This window comes from Coffea eugenioides, chromosome 10, assembly GCF_003713205.1.
Source record: "Coffea eugenioides isolate CCC68of chromosome 10, Ceug_1.0, whole genome shotgun sequence".
Classification (NCBI taxonomy): Eukaryota; Viridiplantae; Streptophyta; class Magnoliopsida; order Gentianales; family Rubiaceae; genus Coffea; species Coffea eugenioides.
The window spans coordinates 5571635-5589603 of NC_040044.1; the positions used below are offsets into that span (position 1 = coordinate 5571635).

The window sequence follows — 17969 nt, forward strand, 5'->3', positions numbered from 1 at the left end:
GAAATACAATCACAATAAACCAGTTAGCAAAAGACTGCTACAGATCCAATTGCGCAATGGTCCATGCATTATAACCATGGCGACAGCTTTTACAAGTTGGAACAACATTACATTCTGCCCAAAACAAAGAACCGCCTGCTTCCTTTGCTGTAGCTTGTGCATGCAACTGAGGGTTTTCTGCTTCAAGCTGAACATCTTTCGACGCTCAACACACCAAACTTGACTGCAATAGGAACACAAACGTCCATCCATCAAAGCCTGAAGAAAGCTAAGACAAAACTTGGGAGAACAAACAAAAAAAATTTTTTTTTTTTTTTTTTTTTTTGTGCAAGTCTTGCAGCAGACAGGCAAGATTCTTGCCGAAAGTGGGCTCAAGGAAAACGTATAATGAGCATAATTAAAATCAGTTTCAAAGATAGTCAAGGAAACATGAAGATCAACCCAGATTTGTATCAGCAAGAGGAACTAAGTAAGATCGAGATTAAGTATCCTGGTGGCTGATATTCAGTTGTTATAATATATAGTAGCAGCATCAGCATGAGATGGTAACAATAATGTGACTACTGAAATCGGAAGTGGGAACAAGGATACCGTAAGAGTAAGATCAACTTCAAAAGATACTCGAAGGATCAACTTAGAAACTTCAACTAGCAACATGAATTAAGGTCCAGAATGCGCACTGGACAGGCTAAATTACATTTGAAATGAGAAAAAATGAGCTGTACTGCTACTAGCATAATAATGCAGTCAGTTCTTACTAAATTTTTCTTTTACATTCATCTGTTTGTGCTTTTCTATTCCTAACAAGTTATAGCTAGTTGATCAAGAAAGGTCCCCCTAAAAGATACACCAAAGAAACGAGTAACAGAGACCCGGACATCTAATGTACTTTTTTTTTTGCCCTTTTCTTCTGTTGCAAATATATCATTAGCAAACTGAGAATTCCGTACAAGGTAAACCATTTTGCTCTACAACCCCATGCTTCCATTTGATGCCCCTATCAATTTTGCAGCAGTTTACATGTGGAAGTATACTCAACATCTTACAAAATTTCATTGTGCATATGATGTAAGAAATTCATAGATGACTTCACTGGAGAAATTACTTTCTTTCGCAAATTTTGAAGACAATGTTGCTGAACATATTATTCTTTACCATACAAAGATTTTGCGCAAACATTTCAGAGATGTAAAGCTTGAGGATAGACTATTAGACAAACAACCCTAATAAGCTTTAATGGAGATTGGAGCTTTACCAAATGATTGCCTCCTCAATTCATAGCTTGATCTAGGTTAGAAAGACGAAGATACGTTAGTACACAAAATGAATGGACAGGGAATAAACGTAGGAGCAAACTATTTACAACTTCTCCAAATAACAATCAAATCAAGTGAAAGACGACAACATTTTCTGCTCTCGCTAATCTCCTTTAGCCAAAGAAGACCAAGTTCCTTGAGCCCAAACATCCTCGCCATTTTTCTCGTAGCACTTGCGGACTTTGCTGCTGGCAGAAGCTGTTGGTGTAACATCGTACTCAACTAGTCCAAGTGTTGGGATAGTACAATAAATCCCTCATCCTGGGAACGCTCAAAGCCTACTGATAAATCATATAATGATAAACTACAATTTTTTGAAGAAATGCAGATTCCTTACAATGAGACGGGAATTATACAAATTCATCTTTCTAGTTACCACATGGAAAGAATGCTATGCTAAAGTAAGACAAAATTGCTGAGTATTGCTGAGTAAGACAAAAATGCTAAGATAAAAGAATGCTAAAGTAAGACAAAACAGGGCCACTGTTTACTCTTTGCAATTCCTGCAGACGAGGGGCTGCCAAGGTTTAAGAATTATATGATACGAGATTCTGCAACATTCATAAGCTATGTTCAACTTGTATAAAACACTTTTGAGTAAAACCAGCAAAACTTCAATTTACATTATTACTAGGCTATGCATCTTCCCAGGACTTTTACAGATGTTCCTATCAACATCCATAAGATGGCACATAACAGACCAAGCAATGAAAAACAGAAAAATCCACTCTTACATTTGACTGAACTACTTGAAGTTGCTGAGATACTACCTGCAGCAACATTCGTGTTTTTACTATTTATTCTTACCCTACTAAAGCTAGACATTCGCTCAAAGGCCCGATTCGCACTTTCTGAAGCTGAAGCAGGAGTGGTGGGTATAGACTCCACAAAAGACCAGAGAGCAGAAGAAAACCAAGAGTCTGTACCATCCTGTTTGCCACTCTGATTTTGATCAGCTCCAGAACCATGATCGGAAAAGTTACCATCATAACCCATACCTAAACATGCCAAAACTTATGAATATTAGCAATTAAGTCTTACACCACAGTAAAAGCAGAAGAGCTCTTGAAGCTGGCTCAAACTCTCCCATATCCACTTGGGCAGTAGAGTTTTCACCAAGTTGAAGATGACATGGTCTTCCCATACCATCCATCTGACCAAGAGCTCTATAAGATTAGCCGAGAAAGACAACAGTTTTTGTACAAAAATTAAAATACGTAAATGAGACTACAGATACTGATGCCAACCAAAGATGTCAACACTGAATTTGGTTGTTCTTGCAGTACCTGAGATTGCTGGCTGTATGGTCCCCTGATGAGCTTCTGTTGCAGCAAAGACACTGCTCCTTTGATCATGTGACCATGGTTGAAAACTCACCTCCTCTGGATTGCTTAAATAAGTCTGCTCACAGTTTATAGTTTCCGTTAAACCATCGTTGAAATAGAAACTTGAAACAGGATCCACAACTTCAGTGCCCATATTATTCATATAAGGTTGAGCAATCTGCCCCTGTTCCCCTGTTTCAAACTCATTAAGAAATAAGGGTGCATCCTTATACAGGTCAAGCTCGCTCAACCCATCGAACTCATCAAACTGCAGATTTTCAACAGCGGATTTTCCAAAGGCCTGAACAGTTGGTTGTGGACCAAGAAGATCATCCATCTCTAGAAAATCTTCCAGGAAATCCCCTTCAACCGCATGAGGAGCTGATGCATAACTCTGTGGAACAGATGTGACCTCAGATGCCTCGTGCAACTGTAATTGAGATGTACCTGACTGTGTCAAGTCAAAGCTAGGCTGCACATTGTACTCCTGACAGGCTGGGTGAACAGCTGTGCTTTGATCATGTAAATTGACTTCCCGTGAGGATTGATCCACTAGATTACTCTGGGCCTCCTCCTCGCACAAGAGCTCCTCTAAAGAATATCCATAGTCCACTGCAGGAGATGGAACAACTACAGGCTCATTTGCCATTCCATTCATAAACTCCTCGAAATCATCTAAATGGGACTGCGGCTGAGACACAATTCCATTCTCACTAACAGGAGCTGTTTCATTAACCAGCTTCACAGGATTCTCCTGGTCGTTGTGGTCAATAAGTCCATTGGTCTCACCTCCTTCATCATCCCACTCCTCCTCCTTAAAAGGTGCACCATATTGTTCACCATTCTTTGGACCTGGTCCACTCTTTTTATATACCTTGTAAAGTGCATAATAATCCTTCACAGCCTGACATCTTTTTAGCTCTTCTTCATCCAAGGTGTATTCATGCATCACCCAGTCTGTTCGCACACCTGAAGGTGCACGACCTTGATAGTAAACCAAGGTTTTCTTCACCCCAACATCACGAGCATTACATGTAATTATCCGATCTTTCCCCGTTGCTTTCCAGTACCCACGCCTGGTTGCCCTGTTGGACCTCGCTCCATTGGGATACTTCCTATCTCTGGGACTGAAGAAAAACCACTGCCTGTCCCCAGTTTTTAATTTAGACAATCCTGCAATCAAATTTACAAAAGTAATGTCAGTAAATTCTTCAGAACTGAAAACCAATTTCAAATCTACAACTCATTAACCAATAAAGTAAATATCCTCAAACATTTTCTCAAACAAACTGAAGATGGAAAACTTAAACCATTCAGAATATTTATAGAACTTGTTCCATGACTAAAACACTGCAGAAGCTCAGTCTGCAATTAAAGTACAAGACCTACAACCATGCATCTACCATGTTAATTATCAACTTATTGAAAACAAGGAACAATAAAGGAGGCAGATAAGCGGCCCAGCCAAGATTTTAAGTCCTAATAACTACTAGGGGCAGGTTCATGGTCCATATTCTAATAACCAGGTCTCAAAAAATAAAATAAAATCCATGCATAGATAACTGCACTTAGGATGCAGCATCAATCCTATCACTGCTCCTAATTTAGCTTTTGTCAGAAAGCTAACACACAGATGAAGCAAATATAATCCCTTGATAAAGAGTTTAACAGAAGACCGACTGACCAACCAGATACATGTATAAAACCAAAAACAAAAACTGTCAAACTTGAAAATTGCCACCACATGAGCTAATCACACAAAGCTTCAGCCATGACATTTCCAATCAAAACCATTCAATGACTAACGAGACAATGGAGAATCAACCAACCAACAAATATTTAGTTCCAAACAACAGTCCAAAACCATTTGACAATCAACAAGAGTACACGTGGACCATAATCCCAGGAACAATCCAAAGTTTCAAACACAAACAACCTATGAACCATAAATAACCATTGATCTACTCAGATATCACACATAGCACACAATTAAACAGAACCCACATGAAAAATCAATCGACGCACTCAAGTCAACCATCAAATACACCCAAGACATTTATCGAAACCCCCAAAAACACATCAAAAGCCTCCCTCAATCATGTAAACCCATCAGACAAAAAAAAAACACCAAAAGCAGAAAGCACAACCAAAAATTGAACGGCCAACCCGAATGACAAATCAAGTCAACGCAAGAAAACCCCTATGAGCAAAGCTAAACCAAAGCAGGAAAAGAATAGTAGTCATATACCAGGCAGCTCTTCTGGGTCCCACTTGTAAACATCAGTCTCGCCGATGACGTCGAGCAGATGAAACCGGCGACACATCTTCTTCTTCAAATAGTAGAGGACCAGCTCTTCATCGGTGGGGTGGAACCGGAATCCGGGTGGAAAAATTTTACCACTCCCAAAACAAGACGAGATTTCCTCTTCAATTACCTTCATCTTTTTGGATCTCGCTTTAACAATCAAAAAATTACTCACTACTCTGAACAAATAAGTTCAGAATTAAATATATAAATTGAATATTCTACCGATCAAAGGACAAAAATTTGGATGAATGGATGAAGATAAGAAGGAAAACCCTAAAGGGACCAAGGCGACGACCCAAAAGGCCTTGCTTGGAAGAGTAGAAGTGATGGAGTAGTAGAAGAAGGGCGAGAAAGAAAAATGGGATTTAATCAAAAGAAGGAATAATTAACAAGAATAAAAGAGTTGACGGGCTTTGGAAGGCTGAGGGGGTAGGGCCGGGCTCCCTCTAGGGGAAGATTCCAGGAATTTGGGTATATGGAAAATGGTGATCAGGTTAGGTTTGAACGGATAAAAATGAGCATGGGTGGAAGTAGCAGGGGGTTTGAAAGTGGACTTAGAGGGACTTTCCCCTTTTTTGTGTGGATTTTTAATTGGTTAGTCCATTAGAAAGTTCTTCAATTTTTCTTTATTTTCTAAATTTTTTCATGTAATTGGAGAATTATTTTTTTTACAATTATAATTGGAGATTTTGTGTTAAGGGGATGATAAAGTGAGAGTGAAAAATAGGAGTTAAGAACTTAAGAATCAAATTTGATAAAATGAATAATTATGTTTCGGACCACCGGACCATTTGTCCAGTGCCCACCAAATGGATCTTTAGAGGTGTCAATTTGTCCCAAGTCCCAATGGATTACCCATGTTCATAGGGACTTTGGGCGGGATGAGTACTGGAATTTGATATTGGATTTACAATGGGACAAATCCCAATTGTATCCATTAATTGATGGAAAATTTTGGAAAAAACTTGGGTACTCATTGGGCTCAAATAGCAAGGGCCCAGTTTGGATTAGTTATTTTTTGGGGTGTTTTTGAAATATTTTATTATAGCAGTGTTTATGAAAAATTTTTACTATAAATTTTTTTTGAAATATTTGATATACTAATATGGATGGGATGTTTTTTGAGTTATTGTATATTACTATAATATTGTATTTCAAAAAAATTATTTTTAAAAAAAATAGCCAATCCAAAGTGAGTCTTAGATTCAAAAATTATCTTTAACAATTGTTATAGTCATACCAGCACATATAATCTAGAGTCTTCCTAGTCATTATCCACAAGAATTTCCAGCATTTCAGTCAGTTTAGACCTGTCATCCTTGGACAATGATGAGGATAAATATTCAACACCCTAAGTGCCTTGGCCATCTTTATATGTGTTGGAATATGGTTGTATATCTATCTTTTCCTTTATTTGTTAATCCAATTTTTTGTGGGAATCATGAGTATAAAGCACTTGCATGTTTATTTAATAAGACAAAAAGAAATTTAATAAATAAAAAATATTAAAGTTATATAAAAAATTAAAAATGAATTAAAGGAAAAAAATATGTAGAAAATAGATTTGGGTATTGGGCGGGATCAATCTAAACCCATCCTAAAGTGATTCTGCCCAAGTTAGTCCCAAAACACATATGGATAAGGTTAGACCCAAACTCATATGATTCGGTTCCATCTCAAATCCAAGCAAATCCCGCCCATCCCGCCCATTTTGCCACCTCTACGGATCTTTAAGTCCCTCTTGGAATGCTTTTTTTTGGGGGGGGGGGGAATCAAATATTCTTACCAACAAGCGTCAAACATTAGTATTAGATGTGTATTCGAGTCGAGTTAAACTTGAGTAATATTCGAGATAAAATTACTAAACTTGATCTCGTCTACCTTACTCGAACTCAAGTTTAATTAAATCTAATCAAATTTAATCAAGTTCAATCGAGTTTATTCGAGTCTAATCAAGCTTCAGGTTCGAGTTTAATTAAATATAATTAAGTCAAATCAAACTCAATCAAACCTATTTGAATCTAATTGAGCTTACCTAATAAATATTAATTTTTTACATATAATTTTAAATAAAAACATACAATTGACATCTTACAATAATAAATAGAAAATATATATTATAAAAATCTCAATTAAATCTGTCGAGATTTGAGTACAAAAATTTGGAACTCGATCTCGACTTGTGAATTTGAACTCGAGCAAAACGAATTCAAGTCAAGTTATTGACCGAATAGTTCGTGAGTTCAAGTCGAATTATTTGATTCACCATTATCCCTAGTCAGGATTTCTTGACTTCTCAAATTCAACAAGTACATTCGTTTGGTTCAGCAGTGGTTCCCTTTGGGTTTCCAGTGGCTCTGTTGGGTAATGTGTGGACAAAAGAACAATAACTAGTATGTTCCGGACAAAAGTTGGCTAAGTTAATATTGACCAACGAGAGATAAAATTGTCCGTTAAGTAAAAAAAAAATTTGCCTCTTAAATTGTGTTCTGGTACCAGCAATTAGGGGTGGCAATTTTCGACACGACCTGAAAACACGACACGAACCTAACACGAAATTAATGGGTTTGGGTTGAGGTTTCGGGAATTCGGGTCAGAATCGGGTTGGACCCGATGAACCCGAAAAGAAAACAGGTCGATTTCGGGTCAACCCGTGGTGACCCGATATGACCCGTTTACGAATTAAAAATAATTTAATAAATATAAAAATAATTTTATCTAACTAAACTAAGTTATTCTTTTTTTCAAAGGCATTAATTACTTAATCCTAAATGAATTTATTTAATTTGTGTGAAGTTGAAATTATTATATTTGGACAAATAATATATTATATTATTTTTTACTTTTATATTGTTTTAATTTATTTTATATTTTGTTTGGGATAAAACACTTTTACGGTGTTTAATTTATTTTAGATTTGGTTTGGAATTATTTATTTAAATTTTTATTACTTGATTATGTAATTAGTTTTGTGAGAAATTGATTTTATTAGAAATTACAGTGATAAATTAATAAATTAAAATTAAGTTTCGGGTCATTTCGGGTCGACCTGCCAACCCGCAAACCTGAAATTTTCGGGTTCGGGTCAGCATACCTGACCGGTCACGGGTTGGCGGGTCGGGTTCGGGTCAACAGATTTTCTGCCGGGTTGACCCGGACCCGACCCGCCAACCTGATTTGGACCCGAATTGCCACCCCTACCAGCAATAGCTGGAGTTGGAAAATAAACCTAGAATAGGAGTATTCAATTTGAATTAAATCTACGTAGTGCACAATGCACAATCATAGTACTAGGTGAATGCAACGTGCCCCAAAACAGGGAGAATTGACTTGCTGAAAAAAAAAGAAAGAAATCCATAATACCTAGGAAATGTCTACAGCAGGCATGATTTTGATTTGCAACCCTCTGTGAATTTTATAAGAATTTTCTTTCCTTTGCCACTAAGAATTACGGATTATATGTTAGTTTTGGACCACTATTTTTTTTTTTTGTGGAAGAATTGGACCACTAATAGTTTACATGACCATTTTCCTCCCAAAAAAGAATAGTTGGTATGGCCATTTGGTGTTCTTTATTGATTGGACTTTAGCCAATCTATCTAATCCCGTTTGGATTGCATTTTTCATGATTTTTCATAGAAAAATTACTGTAACGATTTGATATATGTGAGGGAAAAAGATAATAGAGAAATATGATCACGAAAAACGACACAATTTTTCGGCAAAAAATGACAATCCAAACAGGGCTGAACTGCTTTTGTTTTCGTACAAATTAATTTTATATAATTAATCCTTGAAAATTAGATTTTTTTTTAAAAATAAATCATGTATTCTCGTTTGTTGTTACAAAAGCTATTTAAATGTATGCATGGGTGTTCTCAAAAGAAAAAAATAGAACCCACAATCAGACTCCAAAAGTAGTATGATACAGCCTTTAATTTGCATTTTTTTCGTCCCCGACAAATCTAAAATCAGAATACAAAAAGTTGAAATAAATTTTAAAAATGAAAAGCTGAAATAAAATCATAGAATTTGCTGAGAATAAAAACGAGCTGATCGAGTACGAATAGGTATTATTGATTGATATAAACACTTTAAAATTTTAGAAAAGATTGTAAAAAAGAGAACAAAATCACTTACTAGCATAATGGTTTAGAGTAAGATAATTAATATAGATTCCAACCAAGTAAAAGCCTAGGATTAGAAGACTAGGCCAAAAACAGAAGAGATCACGGTAAGCTTATTCCCCCAAACCCATGCTAATTTTTTTTTTTTGGTCAAAACCCAAACCCCTGCTATTCAAAGGTGCCACTCATCATTAATGTACTTTTATATGGTAAAATGCTGGTCAAAGAAGTGGTTTAACTGGCATTTATAGGTAAATTTAAGGGTTTAAATGTGATAAACACCATTATCCTCGTAATAAAATATTCATTTGGAATTGCTTTGTTACTCTTTTTAGGCAAAATAAGTAAGTAAATAGATAAAGCCCTTTAGATGAGGGTTTGGTTGGACGATAAAATAGTACGAGGGATTATAGATAGAAAATTCTAGTTCAAAATTTATTACTTAAAAAAAAAAAAAGAAAACATTATTGACTTTGCAATGTGGGTGGTCCTCATTCAACGATTTCTCTTCTCGTCTTTCTTCCTTCCTAAGTTCACGCATGTCCATGTAATAAATAACTTTCAACTATAGCAGCCTAAGTGGCTAACCACTGAATTTTCATCGTATTAAACAAGTCAATCAGTCAGTTATACGAATTTCACTGAACTTCTATTTTTTACTAAGGTATAATTTCAGAAACCTCCCTTGAAGTTTTTAACAATTTCATTCAGCTCTCTCAAGATTTTAAAAATTACACGTGCCTCCCTTATCATTTGAAATCACAATACTACCCTTAAATATTTTAATAAAATTCCTTTGTTTTGTATGCTTATATACTTAGAATGACTTTTAAAATTATTATTTTTCATTCTTTTTCCCGCTTATTCTTTTTTTTTTTTTGCCAATAGAGCTATAGAACTACTACTATTATCTCTAACTTCTATTATAACCAAACGTCGAACTATTGATTTTTTTTATGAGTTAACTTTATATGCAATTTAATGTTTTTACTGATCTTTGTTTTCTATTTTTTGGTATTAAAATTAACAATAAATAAAAAATAAATAGCCCAAAATCACTACTAAATTATGATAATCCCACTATTCAAAAAATTCATAAATCCTAAATGAATTATTTCAACATTTTCTTTTCTATCTTATAAATCTAATTCATAATAAAAATACCATTAAAAGTATCTTATCATAGTGATAAAATTATTATTATAGTTATTTATCAAATAGTAAGTATTGACATGAAAATTTTGACGCCTTTTCCTTATAACTATACTAGATAATCTTATAATTATATGGGAAAATAAATTAAAACTCATTACACAAGGGCATTTTTGGATATTCATTTAAAAATTTGATCAATTCAATAATATTATTTTAAGATTTTATTACAAAAACTATCAAATCAAAGGAGGTAGGTATAATATTTCAAATCTCAAGGGAGTTTAGTGAAATTGTCAGAAACCTCAGAGATGGTTTCTAAAATTATCCCTTTTACTAAAACAATTTGGATAAGAATTTATTTGGATCTTACTGTAGCACTTTTTAAATAATAAAAAGGTGATTGGGAAGATTTGATAATTAGTCTTCATTCTTTCTTGGGTTTTCTTTTTGGCAAGACTATCTTCCTCACGCTGATATGAACGTAAAGGACGGTAGGTCGACTGTGCTTGTCAGAATAGAAGAGTCATCATTATAGTTCTCAAGAGATGTGTGCTCTAAGGAGGAGGACCCTTCTAGGAATGTGCAAGGATGATTGTGACACTTGATTTTGATCTGCTTCATCTCCTCTTGTTTAGATAGTTATGGGCAAATCTGATGATGGCATATATTTTCTTTTCTTTGGGTAGAAATCCGATAGCCTATTGACTATTGAGAGGATCTTTCTCTGATTTCTCCTTCTATCCATGGCCAGCCTGGCAATGGATCAGCTGCCTTTTTTTTGATGGTTAAAGCAAACAGCCCGCCTTATAAGTTATAACCGCATATAGACAAAGTCAATATGCATGCTAGCTGGTCTCAACTATCACAACGTTAATTTTGAATTTATGTTGCTTGGATGATTTTTATCAAATCTAAGTGGTAATTGATTGAGTAAGTAGGAGTACTTAGAGCCCCTCACAGGCAGCTCGTTTGGTCACGGTTGCTTCCTTAAGGCCGTTGTCCAATCACCCGCAAGAGTTCGAGTCCCATGATTAACGTGTTCGGGGGGATGGGGTCTCTTCTCTCGGGCCGGAATGGGATTAGTCGGGTTCCGTAAGAATTGACCCGGACATCCACTCCGTCAGCAAAAAAAAAAAAAGAAAAAGAAAAAAAGTAGTAGTACTTAGAAAGTTAGAACAGTATTGTATGAATTTTTTGATAAAAAAAAAGTTTAGATAATTTTAATCTTGTCATAATCATAATCATGATTCAAAAAATATCTCTAAAACTCATATATTTCTCTTACGAAATACTTAGATATATTGTACGAAAACATACTTTTGTCGTCATCATATGTATGGTATGAAAACATGCACAATATTTTATGTTGATGTTCACATTTTATACGTAAATAAACACTTAAATAGATTTATTTTCTTTTCTTTTTTCAAAAAAAAAAGAAAAATCAAAGATAATGTAGGTTAAAGGAATGATCTTTACCCTTCAATTTTGTGTCAAACTTGAGATGGAGATGTTTGTCTCAAGTTGTACTAGTACACGATTCTTCTTGTCTTTGACTCAAAACTTTTCATATTGACTTTAAACGTTTTGGGGAATGAATAGTCCTTTTCAATAAATTATACTTGTTTATGAAAAGAATAGCCCAATCAAATTAATAATCTCAATTTCTCTTGTCATTTTGGTTGCTTCTACAGCAAATTATTATGTAGAAATCAAACAATTGTTATTACTTTCTAATAATTAAGTCAAATTATTAGTAGTTTAGAGTTTCACCAATAATCAGAATGTAGATGAACATATAGTTTAGTAACAAAAAGAAGATTATTCAATCTGGATAGATTATTATACTAAGATAGACAAACAAAACCAAAATTGACCTCTTTTATCCTTCCTCATGAGTAAAACCAAGTTATACTCACATTATCATCCTCAAAAATTAACGTTCTGACTCATGAATTTATATTTTGAAGGAAATGATAAAATATTTAGGATTAATTTTATATACATTGTCATTGTCTACACTGTCACAATTAGATATATGATACATGTGTAAATTTGAATTTGAAATTTAAAACTTACTTTTGTGTCATCTATGCAATCGTGATAGTGTATACATTGACACTGTCTATAAAATTTATTCAAATATTTACATAAATATATAAAACATAAAAGATAAAAGAATTTCATGAAAGCTTGCTAAAACTACTGAACAAAAAGTTGAAATAAGAAACAAGAATCAAGAAAAAAAAAAAAGAAAGAAAAGAATAGCAATCATTAGTTTTGCTCTGGTCCAGTGTCCAGTGTCCACAGGCTCCCGAGCCTCACTTCTCTTCGTCCTCCTTCCCTTCCCAGCCCATTTCTCCATTTTTTCTCCAGCGAATCTCCTCACTTAACTACTCCCTATATGCAAGAATCTCACAACTGTCATCCACATTGCCTCTCCTAGAAAATTAATTCCTGAAACACCAAAAAATAAAAGGAAACAGATTAGCCTAGACCAGATCTGTTTGACAGAAAATTCCAGTATCCTACCTGCTCATTCATCACATATGTAAGTCTCCAAACTTTTAAAGTTTGAATTTTTGCATCATAATTGCACATCCCGGATTTTTATTTATCCTTTTCTTTCTTTAATTTTCAGGGTATACGTTAAAACTATCTGTAGTTCTATGTATGCATAGATCTTGGGCTTAGAATTGCCAAAATTGAGAGTATCGAATTGAACTGGGAAAAGGGAAAGAAAAAGAAAGAAAAAAAGCCTTGTATTATATTTAAGGTTTAGAGAATGGTGTTTTGGGAGGCGTATGTGAGTGATGAATCAATGGGGACATTTGCTCCAATAGTGGTGTATTGGCTGTATGCTGGGTTTTACCAGCTGCTTCCACCTCTAGACAAGTATAGGTTGCATACTAGAAAGGAGGAAGATGAGAAGAATTTGGTGCCTTTGGGGTCAGTTATTAAAGGTGTCCTTTTGCAACAGCTGGTTCAGGCTGTAGTTGCAGAATTGCTTTTTCGGGTAAGAGCTTTTCCGTTTCAGTTTGTTTCCATTTGTTTCTAATTCTTATTAATTTCAGTTATCTATTTTTTTTTTCATTCTTGATCTTTGGACTGTATTCTTTTGTTGTTGTTGTTGTTATAATGGTCTTCAAAAGCCTCATTAGCTTAGTAGGAAGAAGGTATAATGTAATGCAGTTACTTTTCCTGCCATAATTCTGTAGGAGTAATCGAGCATTATTATGTTAGTGACCATTCTGATGTCTTATATTGCTTTAAGGGATGGACATTGGTATTGATTTTTCTTCAAGGAAAGATGAGATGATGCTGAATATTTGAGGTCAGAGTTGGTAATTTCAGTTAATATTTGATCTAAAAGGAAAGAGTTTGAGAAGTTTGGTTATTTGACTTTCATGAATAACTATGTTCAAATGGCTATTTCTGAAGGTTAGACACAAATTTCGAGGGCTTGCTCTGGCAGCCCTCTGGTTCTGCTAGCTATCCAAAAGGGAGTGCTCAGCCTGATTTGCCCAATCATTTGACCATCTCATCTTAGGGAAAGTCAGATGAGCTTAAACCAAAATGTTTCTGAACTTTTCCTTGCCCCCAAACGTACTTCTCTTTTTCCTTGTTTAACTTGAGTAAATTAAGTCCGCGGGCAAATAGCTGTACATTGGACAATTGTCATCCTGAGGTTAGCGTTTACTTTTTATCTTTGTCCAGATTCGGAGTTCACAACCGCCTTTGGTAACCTTCCTCCATTATTCAGGATGCCCTTATTCATTATTTTTGAATTAAATGTTACGCAGTTAAAGTTCCTTGCGTTTTGTGCTCCATTAACTACTTATGCTCTTCGTCAAGTTTGCATGTATGACCTGCCACCTCTAACAGCTTACCTGAATTGGTCATTAAAATCTAAAGTACTAGTAGCCAATATGTCCTTTAATGGAAGAATCATGTTCACATATGCTAATAAAATTAAATGTGTTTGATTGTTGCACTGTGTTCCTTGAAATACTTGGACAGTTTAGCATTAGATAATCAATATCCTCAAAAGAAGCTGGAGATTTGTTTTTGATGGGTAAGAAAAATTATCTAATCAGTTGTGCATGAAATTGATTTGTCTATGATAAAATAGGTTTAAATTTTTGTTGGATAAAACACCTGATAGTATAGTAAACGACAGAGATTTGAACATCCTTGAAAAGTTATCTAGTTATGTCAAATTTTAATGGGAAACAGTGGAATATTTTCCATATAGCATCAATTTAAGTCTTAAAGTGAATTTATGTTAAACTGTGTAAGAGTTAAAGAACATATATGGCAGACTCACACTCTTAGTAAACAAAATTTATAACAGCCTATTACTTAATGAAGGCCAAGATGATTCCCCAACGAACAGGCAATGAGTGCCATAACAAGAATACATGATCAGATTTGCGACATCTTTTATTTTTATACAAATGAAGGTAAAGGCCCAAAAGAAAAGTAACTTTACTTGGGTGGTTACTGCTTTGGAAACTAACCGATGAAGAATGTGATAATCAGTCTATATTTTGTACAATGAAAACCTTAAAGGGATTTCAACTGGATTTATCTGGCGCGTTCACAGACTACCAATGGTGGAGCTGCATCAGTGCAGCTGCCCCCCCCCCCCCCCCCCTCAAGATATTAGAAATTGTTCTAGTCTCCCTTTTGAATGTAAATTTTTGAACATTATGAGAATTAGCTTCTGCCCATCTTTCTGAAATAAGAGAATGTTCTGTTTGCTTGGTTTGAAGTTGTCCTCCAGTTTTGTGTCTGGGGGTTTGGGTATACGTAAAGGTGCGGGATCAAATAGAATGCGATGGAACTTCTAGAAACTGCAAAAGGAAAGGTAGTTATAAAAAGTGCTTATCGATATAATGCATCTGCAAGCAGATACAATAGGAAGATTAGCTGCTAATTGGTATCATTCCTGCTACCTTTTGCATTCTGATACCATTGTCAAGTGCCATCAGTTTCAAAATTTCCCTACTATATTGGTGAGAGACGATGAAGCTCCTATTTTCTACTGCAAAGATTTTAAAGCTATCTGTTTTAAGGAACTTACTCAAACCATACTTGAGTATGTTAAAATAAAATATTACTGTGCAAATCAAAATTGGCATTTAGATTCGAAAAGAGCTCTTATGTGACTCTATAGTTTCTCAAGCAATCCTCATCCCCCAACCCCCACCACCACCACCAAAAAGAAAAAAAAAAACCTATTTAAAAGGAAAATGAATGATGAAAGTACCAGAAATGGCTACTTTCTTTTCATGGTAGGGGAGGAGTAAGAGACAGAGAGGAGAGAGCAACTGAACTTTCATTTCTTCTTGTGATCCTTTAATCTTGTTCTTGATGATCATTAAGAAAGTGAAAAATATTGGTTTATCAGGCCGTAAAGATGTTTATAGTGGTATCATGTAGACTAAAAAACATTTTCTGGTTTTATTGATTATATTAGTGTACTTTCTCAGGAGATTTGATTATGAATGCTAGAATCTTTATACCTATCCCCTTAGAAGTTCTTCGGTTCACGTATTAGTATTCCTAATAGGATGTGTATTTCCAAACCATAATGATGTAAAGTCTGTTGTAAAACTACAGCACAATGTCTAATGACCAACATATGTGAACAACTCATGGAAAGTCAAGATTATGTTGCTTTTCACCTCTATATGTGAAAGTTAGATTCTTACCCCTCTTTTTGTACCAGAGAAATGCCTCTGGTACTTTTCACCTCAATATAAGTCCTCGATCTGTTGTTTGGCTCATAGAATTACCTTGAATTGTTTCATGCATTTATATTCAACAACTAATCCCTTTTACCTTCGTTGCAGTTGACCTCAAATATGAATTCATCTGGAATCATAGTTCAGCCTTCAATTTTTATCCAGATTGTGCAGATAATCATTGCAATGCTGGTTATGGACACATGGCAATATTTTGTGCACCGGTACATGCACCAGAACTTGTTTCTATACCGACATATCCATTCCCAACACCATAGGCTGGTTGTCCCTTATGCCATTGGGGCCCTGTACAATCACCCACTTGAAGGTCTTTTATTAGACACATTTGGTGGTGCTATTTCCTTTCTCATCTCAGGAATGACTGCAAGAACTGCTGTGATATTCTTCTGCTTCGCTGTAGTGAAAACTGTGGATGATCATTGTGGACTATGGCTTCCTGGTAATATTTTCCATCTACTTTTCCAAAACAATACTGCATACCATGATATTCATCATCAACTCCAAGGCACAAAGTTCAACTACTCTCAGCCATTCTTTCCCATCTGGGACAAGCTTCTAGGAACATACGTGCCATACAGACTTGTCAAGCGACCTGAAGGGGGTTTTGAGGCCAGACTGATCAAAGACTGATTGCATCATTTATTCAGTTTGTTATGGTAAAAAGCTTGCACAATTTGGACCGTGCGACAACCTTGTAAAGGCTGCCTAGATGGTTTCTAAGACAATTTATTTGAGCTCAATTGAAGCTGCCAGCTCTTATGCAGTGATTTTGTTTATTCCTTTTCCCATCTCTTAGACTAATTCCCTTCTGCATAGATTTTCAGTTCAAGTTCACTAACCTACCTTTAAAGTTGTATGTTTATCCCTGAAGCATGTGTTGTGCAGTATTAGTTGTTCCATCATTCATAACTTGCTCGTACTCTGGCAGGTTGACAATTCTATATTGCAGTTTGGTATTCGTAGGACCTTTCCTTGCAGAGGCAGGAACTGTAACTAGAAAGGCTGATGATAGTTACATTAGATGTAATTGTGGTGTTTGCCTTTTAATCGCAAATATATATTTTTTCATTTTTTTCCTCCTATGTTTACTTTTATGCTAATATTTCTTCTTGTCATATGCACGTCTTTTGTAGTATATTACAGGACCTTCCTCGATCCTGTTTTGTAGAGCTCTATAAGCCCCTAAGTAAGTTCTCTTTCAAAGACTAAAATGTGCACCACTGAGCTTATAGTATATCCCTGACGACAAGCCTCTCATTGGCACAGCTGAGTCACTTTCTTGCAGGCTTTGCTGAAATGTTCTGAAGTGGATCATTGTCCAAGCTTTTCGAAAATTATTGAGCCCCTACTTTCTTTTATTTTCATGTGTACAAGATTTTCTTCTTTAGGAAAACTGCACGTAAAAACAAATCACCTGAATCTTTTGTGTGTGCATGGGGGGAACTGGAGGGAGGGGATAATGGCGGTAGGGAGCAGCAGCCCACAGCTTCAAGTTTTATTTATCAGTAGCCAATGGTTATGGCCAAATTCTTTTATTATTTGATACAAGTCGAAGTTTTTCATTTTTCCTGTCAAAGTTAGGTTATTGGTTATACTTTCGACAGTAAATTTCAGAAAACTCTGAAATCTTTGAACTGATCTCTATTCAAATTTGATTTTCAGTTTTTCCATATATCATATACATCTGCACCTGTCAGTGTAAAATTTCTATACACTGCACAAAATATTAATCGTATCTTTAATATCATTTAATGTCATCATAACATGGTTAAGCAATCAATTCCCTTTGTGTCTTTTTTTTTTTTTTCCCAATTGCAAGAAAGAGGGCATTGGCAGTAGTAACTAAGCAGAGGGTAAGATTCAACAACACAGAAAAAAAAAATTAAAGAGGAACTAATAACGCTTCTTGTCACGAACAATTTTTGGAATAAATTGGGAAACAATCTCTCTTTCGATGAAAACTTTTA

The 17969-nt window shown here is 35.2% G+C and overlaps 2 protein-coding genes across 2 annotated transcripts; one reads left to right on the forward strand and one right to left on the reverse strand.

The window, feature by feature from the left end:
• Positions 1 to 1831: 1831 nt before the first annotated feature.
• LOC113748837 (NAC domain-containing protein 17-like) lies at positions 1832 to 5381 on the reverse strand. Its single transcript, XM_027292411.1, has 3 exons — positions 4890 to 5381; positions 2603 to 3814; positions 1832 to 2314 (listed from the first exon to the last, which is right to left on the reverse strand). The coding sequence occupies exons 1-3, from the start codon at positions 5080 to 5082 to the stop codon at positions 1947 to 1949; spliced, it is 1773 nt and encodes a 590-aa protein (XP_027148212.1). The 5' UTR covers positions 5083 to 5381; the 3' UTR covers positions 1832 to 1946.
• Positions 5382 to 12511: 7130 nt separating this feature from the next.
• On the forward strand, positions 12512 to 17078 carry LOC113749058 (sphinganine C4-monooxygenase 1-like). Its single transcript, XM_027292701.1, has 3 exons — positions 12512 to 12782; positions 12873 to 13247; positions 16090 to 17078. The coding sequence occupies exons 2-3, from the start codon at positions 13017 to 13019 to the stop codon at positions 16630 to 16632; spliced, it is 774 nt and encodes a 257-aa protein (XP_027148502.1). The 5' UTR covers positions 12512 to 12782; positions 12873 to 13016; the 3' UTR covers positions 16633 to 17078.
• Positions 17079 to 17969: the final 891 nt, after the last annotated feature.